A 20350-nucleotide genomic window follows, 5' to 3' on the forward strand; every position below is an offset into this window, starting at 1 on the left:
TATGGAATCACTGCAGGGTTCTTGCCTTGGTGTTTGTTTGGTTGAATTCATGTGATTTTTCTTGGTCTGCTTGTATTTCTTGCTTCTGTGGCCACAGAACTGTGTCACCAAATTTCACTCAGATTTGGTGCAAACTTAATTGGACAACGAAGGAAAAAAAAAAAAACGAAATAGCAAGAACTATAAACTCGAAGGTTATTCTCTGCAGTTCTGCAGATTGATCAGTACATGTCTTTTTTGCATTCCCGAAACAAAATGAATGGAAATCATATTCATTCATGCGGGATTATAGAAATATTTTTTTTGGGCCTTTACGTGTGGCACTCAAACTGGTTGGAACGACTGAAACGTGAATAGTGTGTAAGCATGGCCGGTCTAGGCTCACTGGACTAGACCACCGGAACATGGGTGGTTCGACGTGCTTCGGGTGGTCGACGGGATTTATCTGGACGAGGGATGTCTTGTCTCTCAAAAAAGGGCAACCTAGTCCAACATTTTTGTGGATAGGATATTAGGTTTTTACTCATCCGTTCCGAATTTTAATAGTCCTTGGAATGAAAAAGTCCCACAGTGATTTGGTGTGTCATACGGCAAATCAAGATATGGGATTACCGAGGAGGGTCGATCATTCCATACCCAATGCTTCATATCCACAATTCCCATATCAGATATCAGATCAATTATTCTCATTGTGATCGCATGCAGAGTTACCAAGACAGTCATCCGTTCTGACTTTGTAATACTTACAGAATGGAGACGATGATTGCACGATTTAGATTCATCGTGTCAATCATCCTTCAAAAATGGCGTATAATTACTCGTGCTCAATATTCGCACAATACAAGTGAAGAGAAATATCATTAAATTGTAGTATTAAGCGGCAAAATATTAATCCTTCCTAAATCAATAAAAATTGCTTTCGTTTCTCTTAAAAGCAATAATATCTCAAAGAAATACTGTTCAAAATAATACCATACTAACTATTCGATATTTTTATTCGCAATGATATACATGTAGTGCTAAAAAAAATTAGATAACACCAATCTAATTAAGCACTCAACAAACATCAATCTAATCCGAGAGATAAACACGTTTTGGATTGTGACCATACAAAATAACTAAATTAAACATAGTGCAAAACTAAGAAATAGTTAATTGATCATATTTCCCTTGTACTGCCGAGATTGATCATTATTTTGCTTTAAATTGTAATGAACTGTTTCTTTCCTCGAGTCTCTTTCTTTTCTCTTTTGACTTTATTTCTTTACCTTGTGCTTCTCATGCTGCAGCAGACACAAAAGAAGAGAGCATAAAATGTTTAAACTTTTTACTCATACATATCTAGATCTAAGAGATGAACAATTATCAAATAAAACATTATCTTTGACTTGATGTATAGAAATTACAATTACGATTCTACAATAATAGTACACATTGATTTTAGACAATAGAAAATATGATTAATTAGAAAGAGATTTTGGTGAGAATTGTGGTCTCCCGACTTATAAGTATATAATGTAGTCATTCATGGAGTAAAATTCTTTCCGCTCTTAATCTCTCTCTTTCTATTCCCTCATATTTAAATGATTGCGATTACACCACCTTGTTTTGAATTTTTTATACAGAGAATAAGACAAAAAGAATAATGAGATGAGAGAATGAAAAGAGATGGGTAATAGAATAAGGAGAAATAATCATACTCCGCCATTCAAATTATTAATTTTCAAAAAGATTAGTTAGCTATAAAAAAATTTAATATCTTTCCCAATTTATTTTTCCGTTGACAAATATGATGACCCTCACGCCACGACATGGTTTAACTTCCCTCTAAGACTGATGAACATGCCATTTCATTGACAGAGATACAATAATACAAGATAAAGAGTATTTTTATAATCAATTTATCTTTAAAATACGTACTAATTTTAACAAAATATCCAGCTTATACAATTTAAAAGTACTAATTAATTGATTACAATCATGAAAATTAGGGGTTTGCAGTACGTACCAAGGCATAAGCGCCAGTAGCAGCAGCTACACTAAGTTCCTCAATAGTCACTTTTCTTGCTGTACCCTCCTCCGCCACGCCCTCCGTGTCCTTCTTCCGAGTCATCATCATCAGATTTTTTGTACCCGCGACGCCCTCCGTGTCCTTCCTCCGAGTAATCATCAGTGCTTCCCCCGCCATAGCCACCTCCGCCGCTAGTACGACGTCCTTCACCAGAGTACGCAGTGGTCTCGGTAGCCCGGCCTCCGTGTCCTTCTTCCGAGTAACTATCATCAGCGTTGCCGGTCCCGCCATAGCCACCTCCGCTGGTACGACGTCCTTCGCTAGAGTAAGCTGTGGTCCCGGTAGCACGGCCTCCGTGTCCTTCTTCCGAGTAACTATCGGTGTCGCCGGTCCCGCCGTAGCCACCTCCGCCGGTAAGACGTCCTTCGCTAGAGTAAGCTGTGGTCTCGCTGTACGCGGCACGGCCTCCGTGTCCCTCTTCCGAGTAATCATCAGTTTTGCCTCCGCCAGAACGGCGTCCTTCACCAGAGTAATCAGTGCTGTCACCGTAGCCGCTGCCGCTGCGGGCACCGGTACGTCCTTGGGAAGAGTAACCAGTAGTGGGGTCGCCGTAAGCACCACCAGAACGGGGTTGATCACCGTAACCAGACTGAGACTGAGAGTAGGATGAGGGTTTATCGTCCTCTTCTTCGTCCCCTTGGCGGGAGAAGAGGCCACGGCTGTGCCGCTCCTGATCAGCCATATTGGGGTAGGGGTATTTGGGAAAATGTAAGAAAATGCGAAATGAAGGGAAGTTATGAGGAGGAGAGGTAGATACTGAGTTTTGTTATGTTGTCTGAGCGCATGATCGATGGTGGTGGAGGGTTCTTATATTAAGTGTTGGGAGTCCTAAAATAACTGTCGGCAGGAGGCTTAAGCTCTTCTCCATCACAAGCTCATACGTACAATATCCGCCTAAGGTGGGACTGTTGTGGTTTTGCCACTTGCATGGCTACCAGTCCAAGCCTTGGTTGTCGGTCATCATCCCCTGTATTTGTTTTTGTTTAAGAAATGTGTATGGGAGACATACCTTCGGAGTTCAACTAGATATTTTTTTGTTTGGCCGACTCTAGATATCATTTTGGCTATATCAATGTGGTACTCAAATTTTATTGACTCCAGAGGGCACGCCACATGTATTAAAGCATATTTAACAACATTGTATAGTTTTGCTATTACTTAAACATGGGTTTTTAACAATTTGGGTATTTGGATAAAAAATAACTAGAATACCCTTGAAGCACACCATGATTCCTACATGCAAGCAACGGGCAATCATCTTTCAACCGAGTCAAAAGTGCCCAAAATATGTAACAATTCAAAGTCTATTTCATCCATCCTCATCAAACCCTTTCTACAAGGTAACTCCCAAAACATTCCTTTTAAATTATGTTAATTGGCTAATTAATAGATTTATTACATAATTAATCTATTAATAGCCAATTAAACTACCAATTACGCCCAAAAAACACACATTAGGCCGGCCACCTTCTCTCCCAAGGGGGCCGGCCATGCCTTAAATATTCTACCTCATTTTCCCCTTTTATTAGCTAATCAATTAGGCAATTATTCTATTAATTGACTAATTAATTAGTTAATTATTCCATAACTCCCAATTTAACACAAATCAAGAACCTAGCCCACAAAGGGAGCTAAGTGGTTGGTCCTCTCTCATCCAAGGAGGTCGGCCACTCTCCTATTTAAACCCCATCATTCTCCTCAAAGTTCACTTCCAATTCTCTTTGCTAAAATTCTCTAAAATTCTCAAAAACTCTCTCTAAATTCTAACTTTGGCATCGGAGGTTCTTTGGCCAAAGCCTCCCCCCCCCCCAATCATATTCATCATGGGCGCATTGAGGCTCTTAGCCTTGACCAAAGGTGTTAATTGTTTTGTAGGTGCAATCTTGTCCAAGATCAAGGAGGAAGAAATTTGCATCCACAACCTAGTTAACTCACTAAACTAGTAATTAGTTACATGGCCAGGGGTAACAAAACTTGTAACAGTAATACAACTAACTATTTGGATGTCTCTTTAATTCTTACCATCTAAAGTGGATAATCGTAACAATAAAGAAAATCTGAGTTTAATTCTTTTAAACAAATTATGAAAGAGTGCTACTAAAACCAACTCATTGTCTTATTTTCCCACCCACCTTTTAATAAAAATGTTAATCACATAATTATCCTTTTAGCAAAAGACTTTTAAATCCATATTTATAAATTCGTTATAACCTTAATTGAATAAACTAAAAGAGAATACAGAAAAACTAAAACTAACATAAGTAAAAATAAATCCATTACTCTCCCAAATCATCCACGATGGGCCGACGACTATTAAATCTCCAATCATCCATTATCCTCCCTAGCGACAAACACCACCCTACTCTCCCTTTCAATTCTGGTACTACCACCTCCACCATTTCTTCCTCTTCCTCATAGACGAACAACGACGACAACCAAGACTTTAAATTTTAAAAATACCTAATTCTAGTTGGAATAAATCGGCTTCTGTATTGGAGCAATTTCCCCTGTGTTTTTCTCACTTCCTCCCCATTCGGTTTCTCTCTCTTTCAAAAGGAGATGCCGCCAAGCAGGTGTCAAAGGTTTTGGTTTTTGATAGGGGTGGGAGAAGGTTCTAGTGGGGCTAGGCTAACTAGTGGCAATTAAGGAAGCATGAAGTTTTTCAAAAAACATAGTAATATTACTCTTTAAAAAAAAAAAATAGAGGTTATTTTAGGAATAAAGGTGGGTGGACAAATAACATTCCCAAATAACATTTTTAATTTTTAATTTTTTATAATGGGTGAAATTATAATATGGATGTAGAAATAAGACAATGGGGTGGGTCTATTATCACTCAAAAACTTTTATGAAATTAATGGAACCCTAATGTTGATCCACACGTTCTCTAGACTTGTCACCGCCATCCTCTCCTCTCTCCACCGTTACCTCCCTTCTCCAACGACTAATGTTGATCCACCCTCTCCTACATGGCCAGCTGGATAGCCACATGATGGTGCTCCACCACCTCCTCCGGTGACCGACGTGATTCTATTCTACCAAACTTAGGATTTCATAGTGTTTTCATTCTCACCAGAAAAAAAAAAGATATATTTGAAAAAAGGGATCCAATATTTTCTCTTCTCTTCTATTTCTAGGGGATTTTTAAAAAGGAGGAAGACGTGATGAAAAAATCAACATTTTCTTATCCTTATTTCCTTTCGGATTGCTGCTTTATATGACAGCCCGAATCCTTCATGATTTTTTGTTTTGTGAAGTCATAATCTTTTTTTAATCCTCAAGAAATTTTATTTCATGCTATATTCCTTGATATTTCCGAAGCTTTTGGCTTGTACTTTTACCGGATTTATCATCTGTAAGTCCTCCAAAAGTGCGGAGGGATGGAGGGTACGGAACAGAGGAGGAGAAAGTATTCAAATTGCTAGATTTTCAAAAAAAGAAACTAAAATTTAATAAAGAAAACAGAAAAATACACTAGACTATACACCTGAGCTACCACATAAGGTGCGGTATATACTAAATATAGTATAATAAAATGGTAAAAATAGCATTACTTTTGGATAAGAATTGAAGGATAGAAATCATGCTAGTTGTTAATTTTCCCAAGCGACAGCTCCTACTATTGCATGCATGAAATAGGACACCTCCAACTACAAAGAAACATTGATGGATTAGAAATCATGCAGGCTAACTTTTATAAAAAAACAAGATAGCCATATATATATGTGTGTGTGTGTGTGTGTGTGTGTGTGTGAGTTTGATAATAAATATAGATTTAAATTTCTAATTATATACAGTTACTTACCTATGATAGTGATATCTAAAGCACTTTTTTTTTGGTGAAACAATATATAATACAATTCTATATCTATGAAAAATATTTGGTCAACATCTCCATTTACCTATAAAAGAGATACGAAACAATTATACGTATGAAAATATTACTATCTCCCTTCAATAAAAATACCAAACCAATTATATACCAAAAGGAAAGGCAAAGACATACAAGCATTTAGCAAATTTTAAGACATGTAGAAGAAGCAAAAGGAATATTTATTACATGTAGTTATCACCATGACAAATTTCAATATAAATTGTTGGACTATGATTTTTCAGGGCCAGAGTAAGATGGATCGAAATACGAATATCCAGTCATGGACTCTACAGCTTCCGATGCGGAGCTAAATAAATGGAGCATCGATGACACCATCATCCTGTTTCGGAATCAGTGGGTGAAGTTTGATGACTTCAATGAGATTGACCTTTTTCCATAAGATATGGAAACAAAATCCAGCAAGAAATCAGCAGGTTTCAACATATTATTCTCAATATAAGATAGAATTATAACACGAACAAAAAGAAGAATAAAAAGTTGAAGAAGAACTTAGCATATCGACCAAAAAAAAAATGAAGAAGAAGAAGAAGTTAGGATAAAAGTGGCAAGGCAAGGAGCAACAAATTAAGTAAAGGTTGGCCTAAAAATTATGTTTCTATCCATTTTTAAATTTAGGGCAGGTTGGGAATGAAAAAAATGAAAGTATTTGTTTGTATCACACAAAAAAAGAAAGTTATACTAGTTGATATAAGTAATCAAGGGGTTAAAATGAATGTTTTTTGGAATTTCCCTAAAATAGGCAAGGATTTGGGCTAAATTAACTTTTCAATATTTAAAAAATACGGATTTTTACCGCAGATGAGAATCGAGAATGGAGGCCAGAAAAAAAATATCCTTAAAACTTTCCACTAAAAATAGAGATAAATATAATCGTATTGTGAAGACTTTAATTTACTTATACCATTCTATTTATCTTTATGCCCATATTTAATTGTTGCCACACGACGTGGTAAGTGTTGTGTACCATCACCACATAATGAGGTAAAGTTGATATGACATACAGATGACTTTGTCAAATCACAAGATAATATATACATGGGTAGGAAAGCCTCATGTGTACGCCTGAGTTCGAGATGTTTTTTCTCAAAATTTGGATTAAAAGTATAATATCGTGCGAAACAAATGTGGTACATCAATATTGTTAGACATTAATTTCCTAAAAAAAAATCTAAATTTATATTATCTTTACTAATTAATAAGACACTCATTGTCAATCAAAATCATATGAAATTACCAGTTTAATCTTCTAATTAAAACAGAACATGAATAAAAAATATCGGCCAGAAATGTAATTTTACATTAACAAATTTTGCTGTTTTATTTTTCAAAACCTCACCAACATGTAATTTTAACATATCTCTACGTAAAAAAAATAAAAAAAAAAAAAAAAAAAAAAAAAAAAAACTTCCCACCCCCGCATTCTCTATCACTCTCTTCCTCTCTCCTTCTATTTCAAAAACAAAAATAAAAAATTTTCCCATACACTATGTGTTTATAAGAGAAAATTAGAATTAAGTACCTTATTTTAGACTTTTGTAGACTAAACATTTATGCTTTTTGAGTTTTTGATTAAGTTTTTGAAATATTTGATTAAAATACTTAGACTTGAACTACTTCAGATTAATTCAAAATAATTTACATTTAAATATTTTTTATATATTTTAAATAATTTCAACTATATTTAAATCTAAAAATTTAAACTTTTCAAATCTAAATGTACACCCACACCAAATGAAAACGTACCAACATTAAATGAAAACATACCAACGTCAAACGAAAACGTACCAACCCCGAATTAAAACGTACCCAATTATAAACTATATTAAGATGAATATTCATCTTTTCGTTAGTAAGCTCGGCAAGAATTTTTCCTAGTTGAATTGATAAAATATGGATACCGAGTTTTTACATATAAAAAAATAATGGTATGAATAAATCATTCAAAATGAGATGTGGCCACTAGGAATTAAACACCGAGTAAACGGCATTATTATGAACAATAACAATGACATACATACATACATACATACATACATACATAGATGGCATGCTAAAAGAAAACCAGATAGCACCCATTAATTGAAAAGGACATACAACCACTCAACAAGTATAGCGATATTGTTGAGATTAAGCATCACACACTCACTGATCACTCCAGATGATAACTAGTAAAAACACAACATTGCATATGTAGTCAAAAGATGATGTTCCACAATCCACATAGATCTAGAAGAGGTGGTGCTTCTTCTTTCCATGAGCCTCTTCCTCTTCTTCCTTTGTCTCTTTCTTCTCATGATGTTCATGGAAGGCAAATCCACCCGAACCAACTGCAGCTGCTGCAGCAATCTCCTCTTCAATCTTGTGCCTGTGGGCATGCTCTGGATCTTTCTTTTCCTTCTGCTTCTCATGCTACACACATCATGTAGAAACTGACATAGGTTATATATCTTGCTAGCATCGATCTCACATCAATGTAAAACAAAACCTTGAAATTAACACATATTTGATTAGATTTGTCCTCGTATATATAAGATCAGGTGGTTAAGGCTTAATTAATATCAAAACTCTACATGAACTATTACGAAGGTATCAGTTAACTCATTTCTTCTCCTGATTGCAACTGTACCATTTACATGAGGACTTTGAATCCGTATCTTACATACCTATATAGTTCTTCAATTCCGTCCATTGTTAATGGTGGACTTTGATTCCGTATCTTACCTACCTAGTCCATCAATAATTGCTCAACTCTCCGTATTACAAATTAATTTCACGATAAAACTTCAACTTTCTTCAAAATTAAAGTTGCAATGGACAGAGTTGATAGATTGCAGTAATGTGAGACAAAAAAAATGAAGGTTAAGGGACGAGGACGGGGATTCGGTTAATGTGAGACAAAAAAATGAAGGTCAAGGGACGAGGACGGTGATTCGGTTGCAAGAGTATGGGTAAAGTGATAAAGAATAAAGTGATCAAATATTGATAAGAATAATGACAGAAAGATTAAATTTTTTTAACTAAATTTATAAACCAAATGATATGTTGTTAATAAGAAATAAACACACTGATCGACGCTTAATTAATAATCTAATTATCTACTAGTTTGCAAATTTGGTTTAGAAATTTTGGTCTCCCACGTTACCCTATCAAAATCATGAATAATTTTGAGAATGATAAAGTTAGAGAGACTAAATTTCTAAACCAAATAATGTGTCACTATTAAAAAATAAGCATGTTAAATTGTTAATTAATGCTTGAGTAATAAGTTCATCATCAACAACCACATCATTTGGTTTTCAAAATTTGATCTTATTAGCATTATTCTTTAAAAAAAAAAAACTATATATATATATAGGTGGGTTAAAATACAGTACGTACCAAGGCAAAAGCGCCGGCAGCAGCCACACCGGCCTCGCCGAGGTGCTCGAGATGCTTGTGGTGCTTCTCCTCCTTCTTGTAATCAATTTCAGATTCATGAGTGGTGGTGGTGGTGCCATATGCCGCAGTGGTCTCACTGTACCGGCCACCGTCGGGTCTTTCAACTCTTTCCTCAGAGTAAGCAGTGGTCTCGTTATAGCCACCATAGCCGCCGGGACGTCCTTCACCAGAATAAGCATTGGTGTCGCCGTAGCCACCACCTAGGCCACCGGTACGTCCTTCATCAGAATAATCATTGGTGTCGCCGTAACCACCACCAAGGCCGCCGGGACGTCCTTCATCAGAGTAGCCAGACTGAGGGTAGTCTGAGGGTCTGTCTTCCTCCTTGTGGTGGTGGAAGAGACCGCGGTGGTGCTTCTCTTCAGACATGATAGGTTTTTGGATATTATGCGGAAAACAGAATGGTTATGATGAGGAGGAGGATTTGTAACGTGGGTTGTGATGGTGTGAGGAGTTGGGTGCATGGTGGAGGGTATTTATAATGTTGGTGCCCAATATTTACCCATTTTTTCTTCAATTAATGTAACCGAGTATGCTTGCATAATTTTTTCTTACCGTCTGATTTAATCATACAGCTGAGATTGAGTGTCCTGTATACTCACTTTTTATTTTTATTTTTTACTTTTATTTTTTGAATAAATCAATATTTTTACACTAAGGAATGAAGAGTTCGACTAAGCCACATAATGGCCAATCTAATTTGATATCAAATTTATCATCCACGAGATTCGAACCCAAGACCTCTTACTTTCAAATGAAAAGAAATATCATCAGACCATAGAACTGAGTAGTTACTCACTTTTGATTTAGCTCAATCAAATGTTGTCAAGTGCTGCTTATTTTTTTAAGTAAAAAAATACATTAATTAATATGTTTATTATTTTTTAAAACAATAAAACATGTTTAAAATTTCATTGAACTAAAATCAAAAAGTGAGTATTATCCTTTTAAAACAGCTACACAATCTTTGAATGATCTTTATGAGGATCATAAAAATCATCATATTCTATCTGTTTATCATATATTGTGTGACTAATTTTAATTAGATACTGAATGTGTTTAATTTTAAATAAAACAATTCAAAAGGATTTTTGACCAATCCGATTGGAATCCAAATCTGACAGTTGCCTTTATTTATTATTATATAAAAGTGAAAAAAAAAATCTATATTTGATGCTCGGTTGCACCAAAGAAAAATCGAATATTTAACGGTTCAAATGTAAAATACTAAATAAGGTAAAAGTAAAGGGGCTCAATCATGTTATCTAGACACACCGATAAGGGTTAAGATTCTCCGGATTCTCTTTGTGAGAATCATGTGAATTATCTTATCGTGTCCGTTCACTTGTCATCTTGCAATCACAAATTATTTTAAATTTTTATATTTAAAATTAAACATAAATAATACCTCATAAAAAAATTCAGAGAGAATCCTCTTTCCACTGATAACACCCTAATACTGGTAAGCCTTACTATTATGAGCAATGTTAAAAAGGTTCCATTTTTTTACAGCGTCAGCATATCATACACAATACATTACAACAAATTATAAGCACAGCTAAGTTTAATGAAATAATTTATTGATTGACATCACTTGTCTTATCAACTAGTACAATTATATTGTGAAATGCGGTCCCCTTGCGACATGCATCGCCAGTTATGCTTACCTAGGTGGACGGTTAGGATTGCTCTATCGTAAAGTGATAGCACCCATTTAAAGTGGGCAAGTGCAATCATATATGGATAAGATTTTCTTGAATTGAGAATAAAAATTAGGTAGTGAGATTTACAAATGTATTTTTAATTTCATAAATACTGTTCTCAATTTTCGTTCAACGGATCGAATGAATTAAAGAAATCAATGAACAAAGTTAACAAATATATGTAAGAAATAAAAATGAGTGTGTGAATAGCGCATCTCTTAAAAATTTCTTAACACTATGTTTGGATGAAGAAATTTAAGATTACTAAGAAATTTTAAAATGACAGAAATTGAAATAACGGGATTTTATTTTCTAGAGTTTGTGAATTTTCTTGTTTGATTAACCTAAAAGAATAATGGAATTGAATACGGAATTTTTATTTTTATTTTTAAACTTTCAATTTGGGAATTGGAGGTCTTAGATTTCAAGTATTTTTTTTTCCACGTAGAAATTCTAAATTTCAATATGTATGAATCCAAACAAAAGATTTAGTGCATGTCAATTTATAAATTCTGACTTTTATCTAAATTTCAATTTTATTTCCCTCATTCAAATATAATGTAAGTTAATAGTAACTTCAAAAGTAGGAAACTATTTTATCCTTTATTCAAGATATAATCCCTCAAGTAGTGTGGTGTTAGTTGAGGGAATTCTCAGCGGAGTCTCACCCAGTCCTATTGGAAATTCTCAAAAATGGTTAATAAAGGAAATTCCAAAAGAGTGGTTAATCCAAACTTCACACATTTTTTAATACAACAGAACTAGATATACATTATTCGCCAGAAATGAAATATCTACATTTTTCAAGTGGGGAGATGCAAGTATTAATCTTGTTTTTTAACACATCATTTAGTCGATCAATTTTTTTACCTATAAGACTGCTAATTTCATGACCCATCTAGTGATATTCCTCTTTACTTGTAAGTGATAAGTTTTAGGTTCGATTATTGCCAAAGGCGAATTTAAACCATATTATGCTAGTCCATTGTGAGGCTAAGATCACCTCCTCTCCCTTAGTGTAGATAAATATAGTTTGTTCAAAAAAAGGAAAGAAAAAAAAAACTTATCACAAAATGTAGATAGAAGGGAATATTAGAAATGTTATCACAAGATTCAAAAGTGTATTTTTCATTCCTCATATCTAATAGTTTGTGTGTATTTCTACCTCACTTGAACTAAATTCATTCGTGTGAGACTTGAAGATCAATCATTCAAACATTCAAAGATTTTGATAATACATATGCAAAATATTTTCATATCCCTCTTTACGAGATTAAATTTGGAATTTCTTCCAATGTAAAATAAATACTAATGGATAAAAACTAATGTTACACAAATTAATTTGCGAGCATTTGGTTTTCTTTTTCTTGGTTGAATTTTCTAGAATTTGTAAGCAATATTTGTTGATGTCCTAGGTTGTGGGTGAGTGAGGTGACCTGACTGTTAATGAATAAATGACGCAGATTGTTTGCCCTCCTGTTTGACCTTCCTATCCCTTCCTATTTGTACAATTACGGTTAAGTAACGTTAATATTTTATATTTTTATTATTTTTTATCTTATTATCTCTATAAAAAATTAATATAAAATATTAAAGTGGCTTAATTATGACCGCACAAAATAAAAAGAGACGAGGAATACACTGAAACAAAGGACAGACAATCTGCCTCTATGGATAAATGGGTATATGCCTTTGACAAACCACAAACGCCATTATTATATCACCCTACAAAAATGGGTCCGCTTTGCAAAAAAATATGACACGTTATCAAATTATTAAATGTTGGTTGAATAGTTGTGGGCGAGTGATGTTGACAGAGGACGAACACTAATAGAAGCCGGTTTTCGGGGAAAAGGAGAAAAAGTTCAAGAAGCTAGAGGGTAATTTGCATAGAACAAATTTATCGTTACGTAATATTTTAAATGTAATAATATAATGTTATGTAAAGAAAAATTTACACATAATTTGTATAATTGACGGAAGCTTTATGATAGCTATAAACTTGTTCTTTCTCAAAAAAGTTGAGGTGAGGGCCAAGTACCTCCTTTTCTTCTTGACTACAGAAAGAGAATTTATTATGGCCGGTGGTGGTGGTGGTGGTGGGGGGCTCATTTGATTGGCAGTTGGAATTTGGCATCTGTCGGCAAGAGTATATTCATCCCCAGATACTCCCTCATAGCGTTGTGGCCGACAAATTATCCAATATTTCGGTAATTATCACTCTCAATAGGAAGATCCTACCAAATTGTGGTGCATTTTATTTTGGGATGTGCTATTCACATCACCTATTTTCCATGTATAAAAAATTATAGCAATTGTTTCTTAAGCTTAACTCAATTGAAGCAATAGTCTCTCAACTAAAAATTCATTACCATTGGTCTCTCAATTTATCAAAACGTGTAGCTATGACCCCTCAACTAAAAATTCATTATCATTGATCTCTCAACTTTAATCTAACTGGAGAAATTATCTCTCAAATTTAATCTAACTAGAGAAATGATCTTTCAACTTTAACCCAATTGGAATAATAGTCTCTCAACTTTTACCCAATTTTAGCAATGGTCATTCCAACAAAACTCATTTTGATAAAATTCTAATGAAGTTGATGAAAAGGACCATAGCTACACGTTTTGATGAGTTGAGGGACCCCAATTGTAGCAATGGTCATTCCAATATAACTTATTTTGACAAAATTCCAACGAAGTTGACGAAAATGACTATAACTACACATTTTGATGAGTTGACGGACCAATGGTAATGGATTTTTAGTTGAGCACCATTGCTCCAATTTGATTAAAGTTGAGGGAACATTGCTACAATTTACTCTTCCACACACCATCTTAATTTTCGGTCATCAAATCAAATGAATTGAAGAAGATCAAACGATAGAAATTAATGAGGATTGTATAAGAAGTAAAAAAGAGTATGAATATTACATCGCTTTATTTTCTATTGAAGATTGTGACTAAATTAGGTTTGGGTATGCTGTCTGCTTAAGTTAACAAAAGAGTCACGATTCCGTGCTTACATAAAAGAACAATCAAAGTCTTTTTTTTTTTATTGAGATTTAATTTCAATGTCATCGCAGCACCGTCTTATTATGTTTCTAACTCCGTATATGTTGAGAAACTTGTACCATCATAACACATTGGTTGGTTATTCATGTAAAAAGAAAAAACATATGCCAAATTGGGTAAGTGGCCTACAAACTTTATAAAATATAAGCTAACACTGTATATGCCTTTATGTATAATACACATGCACGTGAAACACGATGTTGTAGCCCCCATCTACTCAATGGCCGTGAGGACGCACGCTTTATTGCTATTGTCGTCCGTGTGTCGTGTCATGTTGCTTCTCGCTTTTTGCCCTTAATCTTTTTTCTTCTTCTTTTGGTTAAGTTTATCCACTCTTTTTAAGTTGAAGTTGGGGTATATATAATACAGTTGATCCTAAAAGCTTCCAAACTTATGTAGCGCACATGTCGAATATCTAAGAGTTAATATCTAAAAGTTAATTATTTTTTCTAGTGAATACAGATGTATCAACTCGTGACCGAATTGGATTCTAAAACCTGAAGATAAGATTGCTAACTACTGTGAAGTTCAAATAAGGTTTTGACTTTCAATGTGCCGAACACTCAAGTAACTTGGCAACACCTCACTTCACCCAGAAGGTAATGAGATGAGAAGAATAAGGACTCCTCACTAGCAGACAGTGCTGTTAATATTGAAGATGTGTTGACGAAGTTGGGAGAATTAGGGATTTCTTAGAGTGTGTGAAAGGCTTGAAGGTCCTTTGTCCTTTTTTATTGTGCGCAACTCTGTATAACCCATGCACTTGGATGTGTTGTAAAATCCAAGTCGCGAACATCAAACCATCTTTGATGCCTGTATCCAATCCACACTTACCGCGCCATCGGGTGAAATCACAACCACCAAAATGTACAATCACAAATGGATAAAATGGTATGTGCAATCTTTTATCCCACATTTCCACTTGAGGGTCCATGAAAAATGGAACCTTCTTATTTGCTAATTATCCAATCATTCAAACCACGTGATCCAATATAACCAGCAACTGTAATGCCTATTTAGGAGAGTTCCATTTCTCCATCCCATTGCTATTACATTACTATCGTTAACTTTTTTGTTGTGATAAACGATAAAAATATATTTTCACTTTCTTTTGGTTGATAAAAAAGATTTTATTAATGTAGTTTTAGATTTAGAAAATAATTATTATGGTTATCACAACAATAATATAACATCTAAAATTTTCTTTCATGCAATGGCCTCAACATCAACAACAAGGTTCTAAAAGACGTTAAGCGCTAGTCGGGCGGCGGACTAGGCGGATTTAACTAAATCTATTATATTTCGTATAAAGAAGTGTCTATTTATACTTAATATATATATATATATATATATATATATATAATTTCATCATAAACTACAAAATAGAATGACATATATATAATAAGCTATTGGAACATAATGAAAACATGGAGAACAAGCATATAATGTGTGTTCATTCAAGTATTCAACAAGTCTCACAATTTATTGGAAAAAATAAAGTGTAAAATGAAAGTTATCTATTTTCTGCTAAGTGAGTTGCAACCTAAGTGGGTGCCTAGGTAGGTTTGGGCGGACTAGGCAGTCGCCTCAGTAGGTCTAAGCATCATTTCTTAATTTTCAAACTATTAGACATTAATCGGGACGGTGATCAGCCGCCTAGCACCTAAGTGGGGCCTAAGCAGGAATTTTAGAACAATGATCAACAATGTCAATTGCATAGGGCCAATGGTGTAATTTCAGACCCCAAACAAATACATACTACACTTCTTTCTCTTGTATGATTGTCGATCCATCTCTGAAAATATATATCATTCCAAATGGATAAATGTAATTAATTGTTGCATTTGTTAACATAATATGATTTGCATAACCATCATGAATGTGCATTTAAGTTGAAAAGGATAGATTACCTAATCTAATTAAACTTTCTAGCTAGCCATTGTTTTTAGTGCGGGATTTGTCCGATTGGTATGTGAATTATATGAACTTTTTTGGAGGCCTTACGAGTTACGGCCCAGATATAAGTTTATATTCAATAGGTCTGGGCACGAGTAGGTATGGTACGGTACGAGGGATGTAATGAAACCGAACTTGAGAAAAAAACTTCGGTACAGTACGTTACGGTACTAAGGGGTGAACCAAACTTTACAAGTTCGGTTTAGTATGAACTGGTTTAAATTCGGTTTTAACCTTTAATAACATGTATGAAGATCGAAATTCAAGTTCCGTTTCCTTTTCTTCCCTTTCCCAACCCCAATTTCTCCCATTCTTTATAAAGATCAAATCCAACATATTGTATACACACACACGAGCTCGTAGTGTGTTCTCAATGCTCACAGAACCAATTGAAAAAAATTATTATATGAAATTCAAAACCCCCAATTCCAATTGAAAAAAATCAAAACTCTAATTTCAAAAATAGGAAACAAACACAAGTGATCTACTCACCATTACGATTGGAGTGGTGGAGAGTGCGACGGAGTCTGGCGAAGTGACCCCTGAGCTTAATCTTTTCAATATACACAAATAATTTTCATTTTATATTGTCTAAATTACACAAGACAACTTTACAAGATTGATACATAATAATTCAGCTTAAGGGAAAATAAATGATACCAGTGAATTAAAGAGAAGGCTTAAATGTCAAAATGGTCCTTGTGTTATAATTATATGGTCAATTTAGTTCACAAGTTTTCGATTTGGCTAATTTAGTCATCGTGTTTGTCTCCTTTAGCCAATTAAGGATATTTTATTTAATCTTTGTTAAAAAATTCATAAGAAAAATTATAAGATATATAATTACCCTTTCTCTTTATAGAAAAATGCAAATCAATGAGAAATAACACATACAAGTGATAAAACATCCACTCTGAGAAATGATTAAGGTTGTGACATAGAAAAGAGAGGGGGTATTGTTAGGAAAGACTTTGGGGAGTTGGGAGGACAATAAATTTTCTTTTAATTTTTAATTTTATTTCATTTTTAAATATTTTAAATCAAATAAAAAAAATTATAAATAAGTTTATAATTATTATAAATTTCTGTAGTAATTTTATAAATAAGTTTATAATAGTTTATACATTTTTTTACATAAATTAGATGGAAATTTCATTAATTGGCTAAAGGAGATAAACATAAGGACCAAATTGGCCAAATTAAAAATACATGGACTAAATTGACCCAATAACTAAAACACATGAACCATTTTTACATTTAAGCATAAAGAGAAAGTAGGTACCTTAATCAGGTAGTTTGGCCAAATTAATCTTCTATTGCACAAGAGCTTAATCATGTGATTAAACTTTAAGAGAATTTTTGTTTGGACCCAACCTTTTTATATCTACACCCAACTAACAAATTTTTTCTACTAAACTTTCAATTTGCCCTTAAATAAATAAGAATGACAAAAATAAATATTAAAGTTTTTATCTTTACACCCAATAACCCTAAACTCACATCATCACTGCACCTTCATTTTCTCCAGTGAGCCCAATCCAGGCACTGCAATGGTGGTCGTGGGGTTTGGGTGTAGCATGTTTATTATTTAAAGACAAATTTGGAAGATCAAAGAAGAAAAAATATTAGTTGGGTATAGAGATAAAAAAGTTGGGTCCAAATAAAATTTCCCTAGCTTTTTTTTAGAGAGGAGGGCAAAGCCCAGCAAACAAAACCAAAAATAACCCATGACCTAAGTCAGCCATATGATCAACTGAGGCATTCTTTTCTCTATATATATGAGTGACTTCACATCTCAAATTTCGTTCGATAGCTTCTTTGCAGTCAATAATGAGACTGTAGAGCGGGTGCGAAACCAAAATAAGTTGTTGGATCAAAGTAAAAGCAGCACAAGAATCACATCCCTACAACCCTCATCCCAAGCTATAGAAAGTCCCATAAAAACCCCAAAGCTCAGCTTCCATGATGGCTCATTTGCCCAAATTAGCAGCAAATCCCTTAATCCATTCCCCTTCAGAATTACAAAGCAAACCTCCAACACTTATGTGGCTAAATGGGTTTTACAACTCCCATTTGTATTGATTTTATATCTACCAATTGGCGGACAAATCCAATGGATTGAGATGATTTGTCTAGGAGGCTTACTAGAAGAACACTTGTTGGCTTCATACCAATCCCTTGCAAATTGAAAAATGAAATTCTGGGGTGAGACAGGTGGTTGTTGGCCATCATTGAAGACAAAATTATTCCTCCATTTCCAGCAATGTCAGAGAGTTAAAGCAAAGATAAGGTTCCAGGGTAAACAATGTGTGGTGGTACAATGTGTCCTAAGGTTTTATAGCGATCAAACTCTGAAAATCAAGAGCAAAGGAATAGGCAACTTCAGGAGAGATTCCAATACCATTCTAATAAGAAAGAGAATGCCTACAAAATCTGAAAATATGATCCATTGATTCCTCAACATGAAAATTTCCCGAACTTGAATCGTCAACCTTACCACAATCTCGGAAAACCCCTTAATTTCATGATGCAACTATCGAAGCTACTTATCCGATCACGAAAGTGTAAATGATATAGGCACCTTTTTCAATGTCTTATTATACATATGGGTTGTCTCGGCAAGCAACTAAATATCATTTTAATTATAGCCTGATAGTTTTGTTTCTCTCCTTGCGAAATACTTTCTCTCTACTTGAGAGACCTTTCTCACCACCACTTGTGTGAGGGTTGCACTTCCGATCAAATTCGATGCCGCCGACCCTAGCTGTCGTTGGGGTTAGTGGTCATGCTTTCAATGTTTTGTTGTTTTCCTTTTTGCTATTTTCCCCTGCTCTTCTTCATGATCTGCCCATTTCTTCCTACCCCATCGGCGTTACTCCTTGCTCATCTCTGTTCTGATCTGCAGTTGCTTTATAATTGCGATTTGTTGAGGTACTTTGAGATGGTGTGTAGAGTTCCGGTATTCCCATCGGCTCGTGTCTGTTTTTGTTGGCAGTGTTGCTTGTGGAATCTCACGGGCTTCCTTTACTTGGTTCTTGGTTCTCATCTGTGTGGCTGTGTTTGGACAGGTGCTCGTGGTTGGATGTTGCAATCGGCGAGGTGTCGGTTGGTTAGTGGTGAGGGTTTGTGCTGGTAGGGATGCTCGGCGACAGGTGCTGCAATGGAAGCCTAAGTTTTCTTTTGTTGTATTTCATGGCTTGGGCCTTTACTGTTTGTTGGGTCTTTTGGGTTAGTTTGGCATGTCCCCTTTTATTTGTTTATGTTTCTGTATCTTTGGACCTTGTAATGTTCCTTTGTGTTTGGTAATGAAAATGACCCACTTATAAAATTGAAAAAAAGAGATCATTTTAACTCTAAGAGAAACTTTAAACTAGAAAAAAAAATTACTATACCAAATTTATCCTTATAGGTAAAAACCTAAAAGGTTTTATGTTTGTACTAGGATTCTCTCACCTCCTCTCTCTCCAACACCTTCCCTCATCTCCTCTCACATTCTCTATTTTATATTTCTCTTTTTATATAAAATTAATATAAGATGTTGACGTAACTTAATTGTGACCGTTCAAAAGAATGGGAGCGAAGGGGAGGGGAAAAAAAGGGGAGAAAATCTTACTCCCTTATGTTCAGATATTGTTAATGACAGTTCGATACTAATTTATCGTTTACCATGAATGCATAATTAAGTTGTATTCGAGAAAAGATTTATTTATTGATTTATCTCATGAAATTGCCATTTACTCTTACTTTAACCTTAAATTGAATTTGTCTTGTTTTACCCTTCACAAATTGCCAAAATCAAGCAATTTTACCTCATTTACGTTCATGTTCTACATACTTTTTAAGTTTTAAAGGTTAAGGAAGTTTGAAAATTTCATACCTCACCAACCACAGTGGCTCATCTCTGCTAGCATGATATGAAATGTTCAAACTTCCTTTTATTTAACGTCTATGAGATAGAATTGACAAAAAAATGGGTGAAATGATTCGATTTTGGTAGTTTTAGAAGATAAAGTAAGATAAATTCAGTTTCATTGCGTAAAGTAAGACAAAAAATAATTTCAGGGGCAAACAATAAATAAGCAAAAAACAAAAATAAAAAAAAAAATTGGCCACGTGTTGAGTTTTCATTTTTATGTCAGCTTTGATAACAGCCGTCAGATGGCCAATCAACGGTTGAGATGAATCAATATATCTTCGCGAGGTCTATTCT

At 34.5% G+C, this 20350-nt stretch overlaps 2 protein-coding genes across 2 annotated transcripts; both read right to left on the minus strand.

Annotated features, from left to right (window-relative positions):
* Positions 1–969: 969 nt before the first annotated feature.
* On the minus strand, positions 970–2965 carry LOC103931681 (keratin, type I cytoskeletal 9). The gene is made up of 2 exons (XM_018643604.2): positions 2009–2965; positions 970–1283 (listed from the first exon to the last, which is right to left on the minus strand). Exon 1 carries the CDS (start codon positions 2751–2753, stop codon positions 2049–2051), a length of 705 nt encoding a protein of 234 aa, XP_018499120.2. The 5' UTR covers positions 2754–2965; the 3' UTR covers positions 970–1283; positions 2009–2048.
* Positions 2966–7926: 4961 nt separating this feature from the next.
* On the minus strand, positions 7927–9861 carry LOC103931680 (abscisic stress-ripening protein 5). The gene is made up of 2 exons (XM_009341200.3): positions 9345–9861; positions 7927–8375 (listed from the first exon to the last, which is right to left on the minus strand). The coding sequence occupies exons 1-2, from the start codon at positions 9771–9773 to the stop codon at positions 8193–8195; spliced, it is 612 nt and encodes a 203-aa protein (XP_009339475.1). The 5' UTR covers positions 9774–9861; the 3' UTR covers positions 7927–8192.
* Between the last annotated feature and the right edge of the window lie 10489 nt (positions 9862–20350).

The sequence above is a fragment of a genome, unplaced genomic scaffold (assembly GCF_019419815.1).
Source record: "Pyrus x bretschneideri cultivar Hongxiangsu unplaced genomic scaffold, Pyrus_bretschneideri_v1 Contig49, whole genome shotgun sequence".
In the NCBI taxonomy this organism is placed as follows: domain Eukaryota; kingdom Viridiplantae; phylum Streptophyta; class Magnoliopsida; order Rosales; family Rosaceae; genus Pyrus; species Pyrus x bretschneideri.

Bases quoted from the DNA above. Each gene is read 5' to 3' on its own strand.
- LOC103931681 (XM_018643604.2), bottom strand. From the start codon at position 2,753: ATGGCTGATCAGGAGCGGCACAGCCGTGGCCTCTTCTCCCGCCAAGGG.
- LOC103931680 (XM_009341200.3), bottom strand. From the start codon at position 9,773: ATGTCTGAAGAGAAGCACCACCGCGGTCTCTTCCACCACCACAAGGAG. The intron at 8,376-9,344 runs GTACGTACTGTA...TGATGTGTGTAG, and splicing joins CTGCCGGCGCTTTTGCCTTG to CATGAGAAGCAGAAGGAAAA.